The 20349-nt window shown below is 43.1% G+C and overlaps 2 protein-coding genes across 2 annotated transcripts; one reads left to right on the forward strand and one right to left on the reverse strand.

Moving 5' to 3' along the window:
* Window positions 1-897: 897 nt before the first annotated feature.
* On the reverse strand, window positions 898-13450 carry CD3G (CD3 gamma subunit of T-cell receptor complex). Its single transcript, XM_065944767.1, has 7 exons — window positions 13320-13450; window positions 9723-9746; window positions 9070-9285; window positions 8386-8517; window positions 7213-7256; window positions 6363-6431; window positions 898-2496 (listed from the first exon to the last, which is right to left on the reverse strand). Exons 1-6 carry the CDS (start codon window positions 13378-13380, stop codon window positions 6381-6383), a joined length of 528 nt encoding a protein of 175 aa, XP_065800839.1. The 5' UTR covers window positions 13381-13450; the 3' UTR covers window positions 898-2496; window positions 6363-6380.
* Window positions 13451-15286: 1836 nt separating this feature from the next.
* On the forward strand, window positions 15287-19423 carry CD3D (CD3 delta subunit of T-cell receptor complex). The gene is made up of 5 exons (XM_065944977.1): window positions 15287-15416; window positions 17152-17358; window positions 17793-17924; window positions 18195-18238; window positions 18471-19423. The coding sequence occupies exons 1-5, from the start codon at window positions 15362-15364 to the stop codon at window positions 18534-18536; spliced, it is 504 nt and encodes a 167-aa protein (XP_065801049.1). The 5' UTR covers window positions 15287-15361; the 3' UTR covers window positions 18537-19423.
* Window positions 19424-20349: the final 926 nt, after the last annotated feature.

Raw genomic sequence — 20349 nt, forward strand, 5'->3', positions numbered from 1 at the left:
ATTATATCCAGTTATATTAAAAAGTCTGTAACTCGACAATAAAACCTCAAACAACGTGATTAAAGAATGGACAATGGACTTGAATAAATATTGTTATATAGAAGATATGCAAATGGCCAATAAGCACATGAAGAGGTGCTCAATGTCACTAATCATTAGAGAAGTGCAAGTCAAGACTACAATGAAGTGCCACCTCATCCCTCTTAGGAAGGTGATTATGAAAAAGTAAAAAGAAAATAAGTCTTGGTGAGGACATGGTGAGATAGGGACCCTTGTGCATTGCTGATGGGAATGTAAACTAGTGGAGTACTTCAGAAAAAATTTGGTGTTCCTTAAAGAGTTAACCAGAATTATCATGTGATGCTGCAATCCTACTTCTGGCTAAATATGCCAAAGAAATAGTTACTTGTACAGCACTGTTCATAGCAACATCATTTGTAGTAGGCAAAAGGTGGAAACAACCCAAATGTCCATTGACAGATGAATGGACATACAGAATGTGGCATATACATACACGTGGTTATTATTAAGCCTTAAAAGGGAAGGAAATACTGATACATGCTACAACATGAATGAACTTTGAGAACATCATGCCAAGTGAAATAAGCCAGACACAAAAGGACAAATACTATATGCCTCTACTTATATATGGTACCTAGAGTAGGCAAATTCATAAAGACAAAGTTAAATAGAGGTTACCAGGGACTGGGGAGAGGGAGGAATAGGGAATTATCTTTTAATGGGTAGGGTGTTTCTTCAGTATAATGAAAAAGTTATGAAAATGAGAGTGCTGATGGTTGCACAACATTGTGAATGTACCTAATACCACTGAATAATACACTTAAAAATGGTTAAAATGGTGTTTTACTTTATTTTAACACACACACAGACATGTACATGTACACACCAAATGTTGAACAATCGCAGAGTGCCTATTATGTTCTAGCATTGTTTCAGCTCCTCAAGCTACAGTAGTAGAAAAAAAAATACAAGTCTTCCTTTTTGTAGCTTACAATCTGGTGAGAGTGGAGCATTTAAAATCAATGTGCACAAGGTGGAATTTTCAATATATAGTTCCAGAATAAGTGGGTAGCTGTGTGATTTAAAAGTTAGCCAATATATTAGACCTTTACACTTTGGATTAAATTAGTCCAAGATGGATCAGAGATTTAAATATATAAACCAGGAAAATGCTAGAGGAATTATTGGAAGAAAATTTTTAAAAGAATAATCTTAGAATGGGAGAAGGCATTTTTAAATATGAAACAACCTAGAAGCCATAAAGGAACAGTGAATTCTACTACATGCAAATGTTTGTAAAATGTGTGTAGAAAACCAACCCTAAGTAAAGTCAAAACCCAAGTAACAACACTGTGAAAATAATGCAATTAATTTGCAACTAATTTGAAATTTGCAACTAATATCAAAACAAAAGATCTAGTTTCCCAAATATGTAAAGGGTTGTTGCAAGTCAATAAGATGATCAAAGGATATGAGCCTACATTTCATGAACAGGAAAAGCAAATGATTCATTTCCATTTTTAATGAGAAAAATGCAAATTAAAATTAAGCCAAGATTCATGTTAACTTCTCTGATTTACAAAGTTGAAAAAGCTTAGTAGTGCACTTTTGGATTGTGTATGAAATAAAAGGCACTCATTAGAATTATGTAATGGTTCAACCTCTATGAAGTTCATTTTGGCAATATTTCATTAAATGACAGGTGAAAATACATTATGGTTCTGCAATTGCATTTGTATTTGTTACAAATAGTCTTAATGTTCAAAATAACATTTGTCATTAGAACTAAAACTATAAAAACATCTTTGTGAACTTGGATTTGGCAAGGATTTCTTAGAGATGACACCAAGTGTACAATCCATAAAAGAAAAAAAAAGGGTAAAACAGATTTCAGCAAAATTAAAAACCTTTGCATTTCAAAAGACACCATTAAGAAAATGAAAAGACGAATCAAAGACTGGTAGATATATTTGCAAATCATATATCTGTTAAAAGACTTGTATTTGAAAATATATAAAAACTTTTACTATTCAATAGTAAGAAGAAAAACAACTAAATTTTAAAAGTTTTGAATACGTGTTTCATTAAAGATATGAGAATAGCCAATAAGCACATGAAAAGATGTTCAACATCGTTAGTCATTAGAGAATGCAAATTAAAGCCATAATAAGATACTGTTTTACATCCCTTAGAATGGCTACACTAAAAAAGATAGTAATGAATATTTGTGAGGATGAGGAGAAAGAGGAACCCTAATCACTTATCGCTGGTGGGAATGTAAAATGGAACAGCCAGTTTGGCAAACACTTTGGCAGTTTCTTAAACTGTTATAGATAAATTTACCATACCACCCAGCAATCCTTCACTCCTAGGTAGCAACCCAGAGAAATGAAAACATATGTCCACATGAAGACTTGGCACGAGAATGTCCAGAACAGTGTATCGTATGATTCCATTTTTCCAGAAAAGACAAATCTAAAGAGACAGAAAAGAGATTAGTGACTGCTGACTGAGCTATGAGGGAAGCCCACAAAAACAGCACAAGAAACCTTAAGAGACTGATGGAAATGGTTTAAATCTGGATTATGGTGATGGTTGTACAACTGGGAAAATTTGCTAAAAATTACTGAGAACAGGTGAAGTCATGTAAGGTGAGTGATTTTATAGTATGAAAATTACACCTCAGTACAATTTTTAAGAGCTTCCTTGGTGGCTCAGATAGTAAAGAATCTGCCTGTAAAGCAGGAGACCCGATTTGATCCCTGTGTCTGGAAGATACCCTGGAGAAGGGAATGGTTACCTACTCCAGTATTCTTGCCAGGAGAATTCCATGGACAGAGGAGCCTGGAGGGCTAGAGTCTATGGGGTCACAAAGAGTTGGACATGACTGAGCAACTATGACTACTACAATTTTTAAAAAATGACATTTCTACAGTCATTGTGGCATTGTAAGAGCAAAAGAACCAACTTAAACGTCCATCAGTAGAGGACTACTTGAGAAAATTATAGGGGATCTGTCTAAAGTGTCTATATTTTTTAAAAAGGGGCTCCTTTGTATGTTGGTATGAAGTAGTCAGATTTTATTGAGTAGAATAAAATTTTGAGACGTGCAAGATGTATAAGGCAACATTTGTGTGAAAAATATGGGGAAAATAATGCACACTTGGAATTTGCTTGTATATGCCTAGAATATCTCCAACATAGAGTATTTTTATATATCTTGTAAGACTGTATTGTTATTGTTCAGTTGCTCAGTCATGTCTGACTCTTTGCAACTCCATGGACTGCAGCATACCAGGCTTCCCTGTCCACCATCTCCCAGAGCTTGTTCAAAATCATGTCTATTGGTTCCATGATGCCATCCAACCATCTCACCCTCTATCATCTCCTTCTCCTCATGCCTTCAATCTTTCCCAACATAGGAAAGATTTTCTAATGAGTTGGCTGTTTGCATCAGGTGGCCAAGGTATTGGAGCTTCAGCTTCAGCATCAGTCCTTCCAATGAATATCCAGGATTGATTTCCTTTAAGAGTGACTGGTTTGAACTCCATGCAGTCCAAGGGACTCTCAAGAGTCTTCTGCACCACCACAGTTCAAAAGCATCAATTCTTTGGTGCTCAGTCTTCTTTGTGGTCCAACTCTCACATCCATACTTGATGACTGGAAAAACCATAGCTTTGCTGGACCTTTGTTGGTAAAGGTCTCTGCTTTGTCTCTGCTTTTTAATATGTAGTCTAGGTTTGTCATAGCTTTCCTTCTAAGGAGCAAGCATCTTTTAATTTCATGGCTGCAGTCACCATCTGCAGTGATTTTGGAGCCCAAGAAAATAAAGTCCAGCACTGTTTCCATTGTTTCTCCATCTATTTGCCATGAAGTGATGGGATTGGATGCCATGATCTTAATTTTTTGAATGTTGAGTTCTAAGCCAGTTTTTTTGCTCTCCTATTTCACTTTCATCAAGAGGCTCTTCAATTCCTCTTTGCTTTCTGCTGTAAGGGTGGTGTCATCTGCATATCTGAGGTTATTGATATCTCTCCTTGCAGTCATGGTTCTGGCTTGTACTTCATCCAGCCCAGCTTTTCATATGATGTACTCAGCATATAAGTTAAATAAGCAGGGTGACAATATACAGCCTTGACGTACTCCTTCCCAATTTTGAACCAGTCCTTTGTTCCATGTCTGGTTCTAACTGTTGCTTCTTGACCTGCATACAGGTTTTGCAGGAGGCAGGTAAGGTGGTCTGGTATTCCCATCTCTTGAAGAGTTGTCCACAGTTTGTTGTGATCCACATAGTCAAAGACTTTAGCATAGTCAATGAAGCAGATGCTTTTTTCTGGGACTCTGTTGCTTTTTCTATGATCCACTGGAAGTTGACAATTTCATCTCTGATTCCTTTGCCTTTTCTAAATCCAGCTTGAACATCTGAAACTTCTCAGTTCACATACAGTTGAAGCCTGGCTTGGAGAATTTTGAGCATTACTTCAATAGTGTATGAAATGAGTGCAGTTGTACGGTAGTTTGAGCATTCTTTGGCATTGCCTTTCTTTGGGATTGGAATGAACACTGATCTTTTCCAGTCCTGTGACCACTGCTGAGTTTTTCATATTTTCTAGCATATTGAGTGCAGTACTTTGACAGCATCATCTTCTAGGATTTGAAATAACTCAACTGGAATTCCATCACCTCCACTAGCTTTGTTCATAGTGATGCTTCCTAAGGACCACTTGACTTCACATTCCAGGATGTCTGGCTCTAGGTGAGTGATCACACCATCGTGGTTATCTGAATCATGAAGATCTTTTTTGTATAGTTCTTCTGTGTATTCTTGCCACCTCTTCTTAATATCTTCTGCTTCTGTTAGGTCCAAACTAATTTCTCGAAACTAGTATTATTGTTTGCCTCTGGATAAAGCAACCGGGTGACTGGGTAGGGAGTGAGAGGGAGACCTTTCACTGCGTATTTGAACTGTGTGAATTATGACTTACATAGAAAGTAAATTAAAATGTAAAAAAAAATATTCAAATAAAGGAGGTTGCTTGCCCTTTCTCTTTTTCTTTTCTAGAAGAATTACTTCCAATAGGTGGCGCTCCTGAAACACCATACAAGTTTTGTTGTTCGTCGCTGAGTTGTGTCCGACTCTTTGCAACCCTGTGGACTGCAGCAAGGCATGCTTCCCTGTCCTCCACCATCTCCCAGAGTTTGCTCAAGTTCATATCCATTGAGCTGGAGACGCTATCTAACCATCTCATCCTCTGCTGCCTTCCGCAGGCACCCAGTTACCCAGTTAATACAAGTTTTGCTTTTATTTTGAGAGAAACCTAAATTTGCTCTGATGGGCTTCCTTCTCCATTTGTCACCTTTGGGAAGTATAGATTTAGGGCTGGAAATTTCTCTGCTAAGATTGCTCCAAAATGTATTGCTTTGTTTCTGAGAACTGGATAGAAGGGAAGACACCTGGATTTTAAAAAATGCAATTGGTTCAGAAAATCAAATAATGCTTGGGCCCTGTTTCCCTGGCTAAAGTTTTTGTTTGATTGAATCAGAACTTCTGATTGATTGGAAGATTAATATAGGTCTTTTTTTCCCCCTAATATATATATATATATATTATTTTAAATATATATATATATATTATTGAAGTATAGTTGCCTTACAATGTTTCAGGTACACAGCAAGGTGACTCAGTTATACATATACACAAATATTACTTTTGAAATTATTTTCCGTTACAGGTTATTACTATTACTTGGGCTTCCCTGGTGGCTCAGACGGTAAGGAATCTGCCTGCAATGTGGGAGACCTGGGTTCAATCCCTGGGTTGGGAAGATCCCCTGGAGGAGGGCATAGCAACCCACTCTAGTATTCTTGTCTGGAGAATCCTGCTGGACAGAGGAGCCAGGTGGGCTACAGTCTGTGGGGTTGCAAAGAGTTGGACACGACTGAGCAACTGAGCACATAGCACAAACATACTATTTATATACGTGTATACAAAAGTTTCCTACTATGCTTAATAAAGGCTTGAGAATTATAGATCAGTGTTTCTTAACTGAGGGCGACTTTGCTCCCAAGGGGATATTTGCAGTATGTGGAGATATTTTTGTTGTCAGAACTTGGCAGTGCTACTGGCATCTGGCGGAGAGAGGCCAGGGATGCTGCTATAAATCCTACAATGCACAGGAGAGCCATCCCCGTCCCCCCAGCAAATTATCTGGTCAACTCTCCCTACCCTCCCATCCTTATAGCTGCTTGGGGAAAGGAGATAGGCTTGGCAGTAGTCGGGGGTGGGGGGGGGGGCAGGTAGTGCAAAGGCACTTCCTTAGAATTAGTGTAGAAAGACATACCTACTGTGAGTCTTGGGTTCAGTTCTTTCTCAGGTGGCTGTATTGGTCATCTTCCCGTTCCTTAAGGGGCTACAAAGGACATTTTATCATCATCCTCTATGAATTAATTTGATATGTATTTATTTTTTAATTAAAAAAATTTATAAAATTTTTTAGCTTTTACTTCCAATGTCTTTAATTTTTTTCACCTTTCTTCAGGTATATAGATTTATGTTTTTGTCATTTTTTCTAATGTTTAAGTTTTATCAGAGTATAGTTGATTTACAATGTTGTGTTCGTTTCAGGTATCAGCAAAGTGAGTCAGTTATACATATATCCACTTTTCTTTTTTTAAGATTCTTTCCCATTTGGTCATCACAGAGTACTGCGTAGCGTTCCCTGTGCTACACAGCAAGTTCTTATTAGTTGTCTATTTTAGATATAGTAGTGTGTAAATGTCAAGCCCAGTATGCTAGTTTATCCCTCCTCACTTTACTCCCTGGTAACCGTAAGTTTTTTTTCCACTGATGCATACTTATTGAGTGCTCTTTCTGTTCAAGGTTTTGGAGTGGTTTCTTGATGGTCCTGGGGGCAGACGAGGACAAGGATGGAGGGAGGTGCTGCATCTAGCTCTCTGTGTGGCCCCTACTTTGTTCTTCAGCTTTTCTCACTAGATCCTGACCTCAGTCTCTCCCGACCGTTCTCTTTGTTTCATCCATTCTACCCAAAGGGATAATGATGCCATTGTCTGTTATGTCCTAAGCAGTTTTGGTTTACATAGTAACTTCCAAATAACTTGCCCATCCCACTCCCATTCCAAATTTTTACCACTACTAACTAGCAGTGTCTCTTTGATTTCATATTCACTTACCTGGTAGAGCTGGTCATTGTTCAACAGCGTCTGCTTGTCTGAAGCTGCACAAAAAAATAAACAAAATGTACGCATAAACAAGACAGAATGAATAATAAACTGGGTTATATTCTCCCAATGGAGTACTGAATAGCAATAAGAATTAGTGAAATACATCTACACACAACATTATGGATGAATCTCACAAGCATATTGTTGAGTGAAAGAAGCCACACACAAGAGTACTTCATGTGTGAGTCTATTTACATAAGAATCAAAACCAGGCAGAATGAATCAATGTTGTTACAAGTCAGGAGAGTGGTTGCTTTGGGGACTAGGTAGAGGCTGGAAGTGATCCCAAGGATTAATTCACTTTCTTTAACTGGGTGCTGAATGCCTGTGTGTTTGCTTTGTTAAAAAAATTTTTGAGCTGTATATATGTGATTCATGCACTTTTGTGAATGCAGGTTTTACTTAAATAAACAGATTTTTTAAAAGTACAGAGGACAGGGACTTCCCTGGTCGTCCAGTGGTTAAGAATCCATCTGTAAGTGCAGGGGACACAGTTTTGATCCCTGGTCTGGGAAGATCACACATGCCACTGAGCAAGTAAGCCTGCAAACAGCAACTACTGAGCCTCTGTGCCCAGAGCCCATGCGCTGCAACTAGAGAAGCCACCTCAATGAGAAGCCCTCACACTGCAACGAAGAGTAGCCCTGCTTGCCACAACTACCAAAAGCCTGCATGCAGCAATGAAGACCCACAGCCAAAAATAAATAAATAGACAAAATTAAATAAACAGTGAGTAATTTTTTAAGAAGTACAGAGGACAAATCAGAGACAGTTGTATCCTGAAACAGGCAAGTATGCTATGAAAACACCAAGTGTCCTCTTCCTTCTGCCTTCAGAGTCAGAGCCTCACTGGACCATGCTCATCAGCAACACGTGCCAACAGAGCCTCTTCTATTAGGTCTCTTTTGGTAGGAAGGAGGCTGAGGGTCCCAGATGGCCTCAGCTCTCATCTAAGAACATTGTTTTTTGTTTGTTTTTTGATTTATTTGGCTGCGCCGGGTCTTACTTGTGGCATATGGGATCTAGTTGCCTGACTGTGGATCAAACTCTGGCTGCCTGCATTGGGAGCTCAGAGTCTTAGCCACTGGACCACCAGGGAAGTCCCTAAGAACATTCTTTTACCTCTTGACTGGCGAGCTTCTTCCTGCCCAGCAATGAAGTAGACCCCAACAGCAAGGAGGAAAATGCTGACAATTTCAGTGAAGATAAAGCCGACCACAGTGGCTGGATTCAGTTCAATGCAGTTCTGACACACTGTGGGGAGAGGGAAGGACAAGAGTTCCTTCAATTCTGGATTTTTTTCTCTTGAGATAATATTTCTGTCCAGGGCAGCAGGCCTCTCTGTGGGTGGTATGGCACGGGAATTGCCTGGAAGATCCTTGGACTAAGAACTCAATGCTTTTCAATGTTCCTCTATTGTGCAGGAGTCCTGGGGAAATCCATGTGATTTTACTACCAGCAACTATTGAAATAAAAGGAAGACCATATCCCATTCTCCATGCTACAGTCACTCAACTTGTAATCTCCCGTCTCTTTTACCTGTCCTAACTTGGTTTATATAAACTGCTGACCTCCAAGCAGTGGGGCCTACCCAAAGGTGAGCCAGGCTTTATAAGACAGGCTATGCTTTTTCAAAATGTTGGGGGAACTGCTTTGTTAAATTTTTTAAAAAGTAAGCTGAGGTTAAGAAAGCTGACTCTTACATTACTGTTTAGCATCTATGTCTACACCCACCCCAGACAAGAAGCTTACCAGAGCAGCCGGTACTGCTTAATTTCACAAAAGCAAACCAAAGGGGATACGTACTTCTATAATATATTTGGAGTGATTTTGAACTGTTATTTGATCCTTCACATTTATATATTCCTCGAGGGTCTTTGGTACTACTTCCAAGATTCCAAGTACGTTTATCTGTGTTTCCAGAACTTATGTCCTCCGTATCTTTAAACCATGTGACCTTCTTTTCATTCGTGTCACAAATCAGAACTACGGAACCATCTTCTCGATTGTCATCCACTTTTACTGAAAAAGGAAATGTCTGTTAAGATCTTGCCTCTGAAATTCTCCCTGTCTCGGGGCGCACATGATTCACATGGGAATCTGGTTAGAATTCCAGGTTCTATTCAATAGTTCTGGGGAAGCACTGAGAATTGGCATTTCTAACACACTCCCAGGTGAAGCCAATGCTGTTGATTCATAGGTGGTGCTTTGAGTAATGCCTAGCTGCTAGGGACCCATTTCTCCTCCAAGCACCAGACAATGAATTGTTTAGCTCCAGGAAAGCCAGGGAGGTCAAGACTGGCCACTGATTTGGTTAACAATGGAAGGGTTTGCTCTCTATTCTTTATCATCCCATCCTTTCTAGGCTGTTCACTTGCTCCCATAGGACTGCTGTTGTGAGAGGCCATATTTTCATGAATTTCCCCAGTTTGATGATAGAAAGAAGCCATTTCACCTACCTTCTTTCACCTGGGCCATAATACCTGTAGAGACAGAAGACAGAGATCAGTTGGGCATGGAGTCCTTCAGATCTCCTGATGTATCCTTTCCACAGTCATTTGAGGCCAAGATGAAGAGACAGAGCCTAATCCATGTGAGTGACAGTATCTGTACTTATTTCCCTGGATGGTAGCCTAAACCACCAAACTGAATTTAGGGTGTTGTATAATAAAGAATTTGTCTAGTGTTTGTTCTGGGCTTCTGGGAGGGAGTTTCTCAACACTTGGAGTTTTATGAATGAGAGGATTGCCTTTGCGATTCTTGGTGGACCCTTGGATCACATATGAATTTATGTTAAAGAGATGACTCAGGATGGGACAGGTCAAGACCAAACATGTGATTAGAGAATTGGGACTTTGAGCTCTAGGAAGTGGAGGAGGGACTGGATATTGAGTTCAGTCACATGATCAATGAGTCAATCAATCCTGCGTATGTGATGAAATCCCAAGGAAAACTCAGTGGCATTTCCTAGTTGGTGAACATATCAACATGCCAGGAGATTGATGTATTTTAATTCTGGAAGGAAAAGGCATGGAACTTCTGTGTTCAGGACCCTCCCAGACTTCACTCTGTGTGTCTCTTCATTTGTCTAGATCTAATTTTTTTTTTATATAATAAAACTGTACTAGTGAGTATAGGGTTTTCCTGAGTTCTGTGAGCTGTTCTAGCAAATTCTGAGATGGTTCTTGGGAACTCTCCAGATTCGTAGGCTGTTCATCAGAAGTGTGGGTGGTCTGGGGATCCCTGAACCAGTGCCTCCCTTTTAAAGTGAAGATAGTCTTTTTGGGAACTGTGCCCTTCACCTTTGGGGTCTGATCCCAACTCTGGATGGTTAGCATTGCACAATTGTATTGCACTATATGTAAGGGTATTGCCTGTACAGTGTGGAACACTCTGCTCCTTTAGCAGCTAAAGCCTTGGAAAAGATTGGGTGTGTACTAGCTGAAGTCTTTTAGAGCAGAATTACTTGTATACTGTTCAGCTTTGGTGATCCATTTTTGTGTGTGTAAATCCTGAATGTCCTGAAGGAGTTAGCCACTACATAACCCTCAAATCTGTCTCAAAACTCAGAGTAGTAGAGTTGCATGCTAGACATACTATAGAGAGCCAACACTGGAGTTCAATTCAACTGGATTTAATCCAAACACTTACCGATCACTATTCTGTGCCTGACATGAATAAGAAGTGTGGAAGAAAAGGGTGGTAATACAAATAACTAGTTGCTGCTTCTGAAGAGTTTACAGTGAAGTGGAAAATAACCCACAAATGTAATAAATGTAATAGTACTTATAAATTATCATTTAGTACTTGTATAAATGCATATGGAAAGGGGTAGAAAGTATTGATTTTGGCCAAGAGTGAGGGACAGGGAAAGCTTGACAGAGATGATAGCAGTCTTAGAAATTCACACAGAGTTGAACTGAACTGTTTATGAATACCCCTTAGCACAGTGCCTGAAACATGGTAGGAGCATTATATGTTTTGAATGAACGTATGAATGGATAAATGAAAAAAAAAAAAAAAGCAAGACAAAGAGTTAAGCAGGTTTCTAACTAGCTCTTCTCCCCAGCAACCTGGTCACTGTGAGAGGAACAAAGAGTTCTCTCATTCTAATCCTGATATCATAGAAAAGACAGTACAATTGATTGCTGACATTTAAAATTTTGATTATCTGAATTCTAGTTCCTTCTAGGACTTGAGAACTCATGTAGCCAAATTTCCTAGGTTGATGGGTGAGAGATCTGAGCCCAGAGGGAGGAGGCATCGCCAAGTTCACCTGGCACATTGGTGACTGAGCTGCACACAGAACTCAGGTTTCTACGGCTCAGTCCGGGGCTTTTTTGCTCGACAGAAATAGCTGCTACACAGGCTTTCAGCACTGCCCCTCACCCTGTGTTGTCTTCAGCTGGCTCTTTCTCTATTCCTCTCAGAAATAATTCTAAACTCCAACGTCTCTTGTAGTTCCCCGCTCAGTCATCACCCAGCTCAATTTTAGCAGGTCACATTGCTGCTCACTTAGCTCATTGAAAACACAGATGTTGTAATGGCTCTTTCTTCTTCAGCTTCTTTTCCATCCACAAGCCTCTCTAAGGCTGGAGCCATCTGCACTTCTTCCTCCTAGTCTCAGAGGGTGAGACTGCCTTGTGCTCTGTGTCCTTGATCCCACTCTTGCAGCCTTTCAGTGTCAGTTCCAGGGCCTCTCTCTACTCACTGTCTTCTCCTTTAGCTTGGAAATGTGCTCAGGTTTCTTTCACACACATACAAATTTCTTCTTAGAGTCTGCTACCTCTCCACTTACCACTCAACCTCTCCAACCATCTCATCCAAACTTCTTTAAAAAAACATTTTACACTTGCTGCTCTTTCCCCGCCTTGACTTCCACCTTCTACTCATTTCCATTTGGCTTCCACTCACACTACCTCACTTAAACTCTTTGAAGTCATCCATGACCTTTGTTTTGCCAAATCCCACAGACTTAAACTTTTAAATATATTCTTCTATCAGTGGATGTATCTTTAGCATTTCATACTCTTGGTGATTCTCTCCTTCTGGAAATTCTCTACTCCCTTGGTTTCTATGAAACTGCACTCACCGATTATTTCAGTTCTTTGATCATTCCTTTATCTCTTTCCTGACATTTTTTTTTTCTCTAACTTTCCTTAACAGTGATATCCTCACAGTTCCATCCTCAACCTCCTCTTCCTCACATCTCACATAATACTTGAACGATGTCAACAACTTTAAATGTCTAGAGTCCATATTCCAGGCATCGACCCAGTTCATTCACTTCCTACTGTATTTGCAAATGAATATTCGTACAAGTACCCTATATTGCGCGTTATACTCAGTCTGGAAATGTTGAAACTTATCACTTCAATCAGACTATGAGCTCATGGGGGGCAGGTTATTATTTACCTTTTAGTTAGTTAGTTAGTTAGGTCGCTCAGTCATGTCCGACTCTTTGCAACCCCATGGACTGTAGCCCACCAGGCTCCTCCATCCATGGGATTCTCCAGGCAAGAATACTGGAGTGGGTTGCCATTTCCTTCTCCAGGGAGTCTTCCCGACCCAGGATTCGAACCCGGGTCTCCCGCATTGCAGGCAGATGCTTTAACCTCTGAGGCACCATATTCTCTTTATAGCCTGATACATACTAGGATCGACCTCACACATATTTTTTGACCAGCTGACCAACCGAGTGAGTGAATGCTCTATAAGTCTACTCTTAGCTGGAGCTCTGAGTTAAGGAATACAAACTGTTTCTCTTCAAGCTCCTAGCCTGTGCCCTTTGGGCTACATTCAAACCTAAGATGGCGGCATCCGGGTTCTCTCAAGTCAGTAAGTCCTCTGTTTTGATTTCTTAAGAGACAAGCACTCCACCTCTCCCATGGAACACTGCTTCTCTCTAGCAAATAAACTTCATTTTTGCCCTTCCTTCTTTGAACTTTAGGGTGACATCTCAAGGTTAGGGGATCCCAATACTCTTGTCCCCTGGGTGATGGGCTTCTTCCCTTGAGCCCTTCTCTGGACTGTCAGACCCCCTAGCTAGCCCTTACCTTGAAGAAGAGTGACAGCCAGGATGAGGATAGCCAGGCGCTTCCCCTGCTCCATATCCATCTCTGTTCTCCGCAGAGGCACTGAGCGGCCCCCAGCAGCCAGCCAGCCAGCCTGTGCTAGCAGCTAGCCTGGCCCCGCCCAGCATCCTTAGGGCTGAGGCCCCTGTGAGCCTCCACCCTCGGCTGCTAGTGTGGGCAGCGGGTGGGGGCAGGGCTCAGGAGGGCTGCAGGTGCAGACGTCTCTGACTTTCCGTTGGGGAGAGGAGTGTGGGAGGTGGAGGGGAGGGAGCGGGACAGAGTGCTGGATTTCCATCTCAGAGACTCAAGCGCCCTTGGGTGCGGGGTGGGAGGTGGCCTGGGCCCCTTTCTTCATGAGGACGATAAACACTTCCGCCATCATCTGTTACTTGGAGCTCAGCCATTTGTTGCCTGTTGCTAGCTGTTGTTGTTAGAACTGATGAACTTAGCTGGGAACCCTTACGTGCTTAGGGCTAGAGCTCTGAACAGAGAGCCACCTCAGTCCAGGGATTTTTTTTCACTGCTCTTTGAAGATGAGATCATCAAAGTGGTGCCTGCCTGGAAAGGAATAGGTAGGATTATTCCTCCAGGAAATGCATTTCTAGGGACAGGGGCCTCAGCTGAATTCCCAGGATCTCAGGCCCCTCAGCCAGTTAGCCAGTGAATCAACAAAAACATACAGAGCTCTCGTCAGGTGTTTGGAAAACAGAAGCCAGCAACGCATGTAGAATCTCTACCCTCGGGTAAAGTATGGTCTAACTGCAGCAGTGTAGACAGTTTTAGATCTCTATATCCCAAACGGAAAAACTCCATTTGTCTCCTGGGGAAGCTCAATTGTGCCTGCGACTTAACCATATTGCTATTATTATTTCTAATATTTATTTATTTATTTGACTGCACAGGTCTTAGTTGCAGCATGTGGAATCTTTGGTCTTCTTTGTGGCATGTGAACTCTTAGCTATGGTGTGTGGGATCTAGTTCCCTGACCAGGGACTGAACCCAGGCCCCCTGCATTGGGAGTCTTAGCCACTGGACCATAAGGGAAGTCCCAGTTATATTGTTATTAGTAACTCTTACTTAGCACATGTGAAGTGTCAGTATTAAGTGTTAGTTGCTCAGTCATGTCCGACTCTTTGCAGCCCCACGAACTGTTGTCCTCCATGCTTCTCTGTCTATGAGGTTCTCCAAGCAAGAATACTGGATATGGATTGCCATTCCCCTCTCCGGAGGATCTTCCCGACCCAGGGATTGAACCTACGTCTCCTGCATTGCAGGCGGATTCTTTACTGTTTGAGCTACAGGGAAGTCCTATGAAGTGTCAGGCACCATACAAACATTCTCTTTGAATTCTTTTCATGATACTGAGGGAGTTAGTCTCTGGAGAATTCTGTGACTGGCACAGACCCAGCAGGTAGACAGGATTGGAGCCAGGATGCAAATCTCTCATTAGCGGGCCCCTAAAGGCCAACCTCCCGCTGATAAGAAGCTACTTAGTCTGGTACCCCAGGAGGCCCAAGAAGGAGCTTGGGCAGGGTCCCAAGAAAGACCAGAAAAGGGAGGAACCTAGCTGGTATGGCTTATAGAATGGGATTCACAGCTTCTATCAAGGGTTTTGAGAAGTGGCAGTTTTCAGATGGTGAGTAAATGTAATCATGTTGCTGACAGGAACTGAGTTTCTTATTTTTCGTCAGCAGCTCAAGAAAGGACACCCTGAATCTCCTTCTACTTCCTAGAAGTCCCGGCATCCTTTTTCATAGCCTCTGCTTCCAGTTTCTACCCCACCCCCACACTCCATATTCTCAGAGAGAGCGATTTGCAGCTGCTTCTTTCCTACCCCACCCCCAGCCTACCTCTACCCCAGCCGCTCCTGTCACCAACAGCAGACAGAGAAATAGGCGTTTTCTAGTTCCTCCCCCACCCTTTACTTTTTCCGGGTACCCGCGAGTCAGTTGGGGAAAGGCAGCTTTAACCCCGGCTGATAGTCTGTGACCTGTGTCTGTCTCCTGGATGAATTCTGCTGGGATATGGAGCATAGCAGGTTTCTCTCTGGCCTGATACTGGCTGCCCTTCTCTCCCAAGGTAAGGCTTCTTCGAGTGCACCGGGGCATCGCGGGGAAGGGACCTGGGAGGGACGTTACCACTGGAATGAGGGCCATTCGAAAGCGCCTCAGTACACCGATGTTGTCAAGGAGGGCCGTGTTGGGATGTAGCACAGGGTCTGGGAAGCACAGGCTCTTGGCTTTGACTGACTCTAACTAGGGGGGCATCTTGGCCTTCAGTATCTCTCTGAAGACCTCAGGCCAGAGATCTATAGGAAGTTTTGTAGTAGGTGTGTGCCTGAGCCTAGGGCTGGTAATGGGAGCTTTGTTCCAGCTAGGGTAGATAGCCTCCGGGGTCCAGGACTCCAGGTCATGTGGACACCATTACATCACCACCTGGGGCCATGGCCCAGCACTCAGGGAAATGCTTTAAGAGAAGTTCAGTTGCGGCTGAGCAGGAGTGAGGGCAGATTTGGGGTGATAGAATGACGCACTCAGCCCAGTTTGCATGGTTTTAAAACTGATAGTCTGATGTTCCAGGAATTCCCTCAGTTCCAGGCAAACCGGGATGAGTGGTTACCCTAATAGTCAGCTTCTTTGGGAGAGTCAGGATTTCTACTGGAAGTGGATCCCCAAGGAAGACATGAGTGTATGATGTGGAGCATCTGATGTACATGTGTCTCCCTGAGAATATATGCATGCTTTCTTGACAGGCACAAGGAATGGTTCTGGGGGGGATTTTCTAAAAGATGCTCTTCTATCCAAATTGGTAACTGACTATGAATCTCAGGGATAATGTAGATTCCACTTTTCCCTGGGATTGGAGATATACATTCCAGTGCCTCTGTGGGCTGTGGAGATGTTCTTAGTCAATAGCAATTCAGTGGTCCTAGAAAGATGCTGTGCATACATCCAGCCCTTGACTTGACTTGACTTGTGTGGAGCCCCAAGAAAGGATTCAATTAAAAAAAGTTTTTTTCTGACCCTCTCCCCCAAGCATGGGTAGAACAACTAGAAATCTTTACATGGGATTTGCCTTAGGTCCTCTTTTGGACCATTGGAATGGTAATTCATAATAGCTTCCCTCCTACCCCCAGCCATCACTGGCCCTGGAAAAGGCTTTGGTATTACCATTCTCTGGGCAGTGGTTGACCATGAGTGAGGAGGAGGGAAAGAGGATGAGAAGTTGATGTTGGAGTGTGGCAGGTGGCTGGGAAGTAGAATTAGAAGTTTTCTTAGAGAAAAAAAATGTGGACATCTCCAATTGAGAACCATTCGTCTGCCTTTCAATATCTCTTGGGTGTTTTAGCATTCTGGGCTCCCTTCCTACTTCTATTCAGTGATCTGAACACATTTCCATGAAGGTTTTGGATTAACCCAACTCCGTAATTTTCTTTTTTGCTCTGTGTTCATCAGGGCCTGTCCTCTGTTTGGATTGCATCATCATGTCCTTCTCTCTTTTTTTAATTGGAGTATAATTTCTTTACAATGCTGTGTTAGTTTCTGTTGTACGATGAAGTGAATCAGCTATATGCCTATATATGTCCCCTCCCTCTTGGCCTTCCCTACCACCCCCCACTGTGTCCTTCTTGGTCTCTGCAGTTTGTGGAGTGCCTGCTGAAGCCTTTCTCTTGTGACTTCCGTCTCTCTCAGCAGAAACCTTGAACTGTTCTAGACTTGGATAGTGGTCCTTCTTAAGTAATGAGCCTCAGCAGAACAGTGGCCTGGTGCAGACTAAAGAGCTTGCTCCAATCGTGGTATTTTTTTTCCCTTAGTGAATCCCAGCAATCTAAAACTGATGGAACTAGAGGACAAAGTAATTTTGAAATGCAATTCCAGCATCACAGTGCTACAAGGAACAGCAGGACAAGAGATGTCAAGCAATAAAAGTCTGGACTTAGGAAAACGTATCCAGGACCCAAGAGGAATGTATCAGTGCGGCAATGAAAACGCCAAATCTACTCTGCAAATATACTTTCGAAGTATGTGCTTCCAGGATCCTTTGGGGGTGGAATAGGTGGGGGCATCCGGACATGAGAACTTCCTAGCTGGAGGGAGCTCTAGTGTACCGATTTGTGCTCTCAACAAACTGGCCTGCTCTTGTAAGGGTATGAGCCAGATTTTGAAGCCTTGAGTGGGAAAGAGCTTAATGGTAAAAGAGCAATAGTAGTCTTGTGACCCAAGCAGTAGGGGCTTGGTCTGGAGCCTGGTTGGCTTACTGCCTTTTTTAAGTTCCTACAAACCTCAGACTACTTCTTGGACTGAAGGTTAAACGTGGATGTAGCAAGGCTCTTGGCAGGCTTTTTTCCAAGTTTGGGTCTTGATATGAGAGCTCCTGAGGCTGCCCTAAGAGGCAGAGATGGTTCCCTGATCTTGAAGACCCACCCCTTCTCTTCCGGCCTCGCTTCCCCCACAGTGTGCCAGAACTGCGTGGAGCTGGACTCAGCCACCCTGGCAGGCATCGTCATCACCGACATCATTGCCACTGTACTCCTTGCTTTGGGTGTCTACTGCTTTGCTGGACATGAGACTGGAAGATTCTCCAGGGGTAGGTAGAAGGGACAGACCACGTGTATGTTGTGGCTGTGTGTGTGTACCTGCTAAGGAATGGGGCTGGCATTGGGTTGTGCCTCATCTGGGCTTCACCACTGCAATCTCCTAAGGACTCCTATAACTGGTTACTGACAGAACTTGGGTGCCCACAAAGCTCATGCAGGCTTCTGAGGGTGTTTGTAGCTGCGGTCTCCCGGCAGCATTCATGGGCCTCACTGTGCCACCTCCTTGGCCCTTGCTGACTCTCTTTCTCTGGGTCTTTTAGCTGCTGACACTCAAGCTCTGATGGGGAATGACCAGCTCTATCAGGTGAGCCCTGAGGGGAGAAAGATGAGAATGGGGGGGAGGAGCGAGTGGGAATGGAGAGCCTGACAGTATGTTTAACGTGTGTGTGTGTGTGTGTGTGTGTGTGTGTGTGTGAAGGTCCTAGTGGAGAATTCATCACTGGAGAGTCCCATGAGCTCTCATCTCTGGGTTCTGCTGGGGTTCCCCATGGGAGTGCTCTAACCCTGCCTCCCTGTTCCTCTTTCTCTTCTCTTAGCCCCTTCGAGAGCGCAATGATGCTCAGTACAGCCGTCTTGGTGATAAGTGGGCTCGGAACAAATGAACCTGAGGCTGGTGGCTTCTAGGCACATCAGTTATCAACTGGGCCATCTCTCCTTGCTCGGTCAAGAAAGATGTCCTCCTCTGCTTAGCAGGTGCCTGGATTTTTGAAGGTTCCTGGGCATGGCATGGCAGTGCTGCCCACCTGTGTCCTTCCTTCATGACTTCCGTCCTCTGCCCCCCAAGGACTGTGTGATGGGTGACCTCTCACCATATCCTGGCCCATTGGTGTTTCTGTCCCACTGGTGGGCTCCCTGGATGCAGGACCGACCTGCTGCATTCTCTTGGCTCCAGTCCCCTGTTAAATCCTTCTACAGCTTTGACTTCCTCACCGCAGGCGAGGGTGGGCTGCTGTCTTTATGTACACAGCCACATAGAAGTTTCCATGACATCACAAGCGGAGGTAGCAGACATCGAGGGCCCTGGGGAATCACTTCTAATCAAGGCTCTGAGAATGTGCAGGACAAAGTCCTGCTTCTGCTAAGTGGCTGGCCCTGGCTTTATGATCCCTGTGGACTGGTAGCCACCAACTACGTGGAGGTTTCAGTCAAGGCCTCTTTAGTACCCCCTTCCCTGTATAGAAGGTACCATTCTGTTTTCTTTCCCCAGAACCTGTCCCTGCTCCGCCCTGCCTTCTGCATAATAAACTGGCATCAGAACCTCTTCATCAGTTAAAACATATGATCTTTTCCCACTCACTTGGAAAGCTGGAGTCTGAGACTGGGTGGGGAATTGGGATATTTTCAATAGATGTCATCTTTAACCATTGGGTTAGTATTTGTTCTGAAACTTTGGGATTTATTTTAAAAATACAGTGACTTCCCTGGCAGTCCAGTGGTTAAGATTCTGCACTTCCAATGCAGGGGGCCTGGGTTCAATCCCTGGTTGGGAAACTAAGACCCTGCATATTGCAAAAAAATAAAAAAAAAAAAAAAAAAAAAGAAGATTAAGTACAACTTGAAAAAAAAAAAAAACAAAAAGTACACACTTGGGGCCTGCTTGGGAACATGCTTGGGTCTCCAGGTAATTCTGAAGCAGCTCCAATTCAAAGACTCTCTGGTTTAGAGGAAGAATTGAAGCCACTTCTTCTTTTGTGTCCTTTATGCCCATTCCTGTCTACCACGGGTGGGAAACCCTCTTTCTATTCTCTGTGTAAGAGTAATTCGAGGAACTTCAGGGCAGTTTAATGAGAGCGGGAATTTCTTAGGCCAGGGTTCCCAAAAGAGAAAATTATTAACAACCACATAGCCAGAGATCTAGATAATTCTTCCCTATCTCCTTGAGATACATACAGACTCTGACTTTGTTAGAGACAGAATGAACTTCCGATTTACACATGCTTCATTCATGGTTATGAGTTATTCCTTCCCTTTATACCTTTCTGCTGCAGTCCTAGCCCTAGATCCCTCTTTTACACAGGATCCGTCCTCCCCGGGCAAGGCTTCCACGGCTTGCACTGCACCGATGCTCATGCCCTTCCCTTGCACTGCACACCTCCTTTGACCCTGTGCTCCCCATATACCCTTACATCCCCCTCTACTACTCCCCAGTTCTCAACATTTGCTGTACACTGGATCTCCCGGGGAGCTTTCGAAGTCCTGATGCCTGTGTGCCACCCTCAGAGAGTCTGATTATATTGTGCCTCAGGTGATTCAAATGTGAAGTCAGGGTTGAGAAACACTGCCCTTCACCTGAGCCCTTCTGGAAACTTGGGTCCCTTCAGCTGCCTCCCTTTTTTTGTGCTTTTAAAACACAGCTTTATTGAAGTAAAGTGCGATGAATAAACTACATATATTTAAAGTGTGAAATTTCATAAG

Source organism: Muntiacus reevesi, chromosome 9 (genome assembly GCF_963930625.1).
Source record: "Muntiacus reevesi chromosome 9, mMunRee1.1, whole genome shotgun sequence".
NCBI classification, from domain to species: domain Eukaryota; kingdom Metazoa; phylum Chordata; class Mammalia; order Artiodactyla; family Cervidae; genus Muntiacus; species Muntiacus reevesi.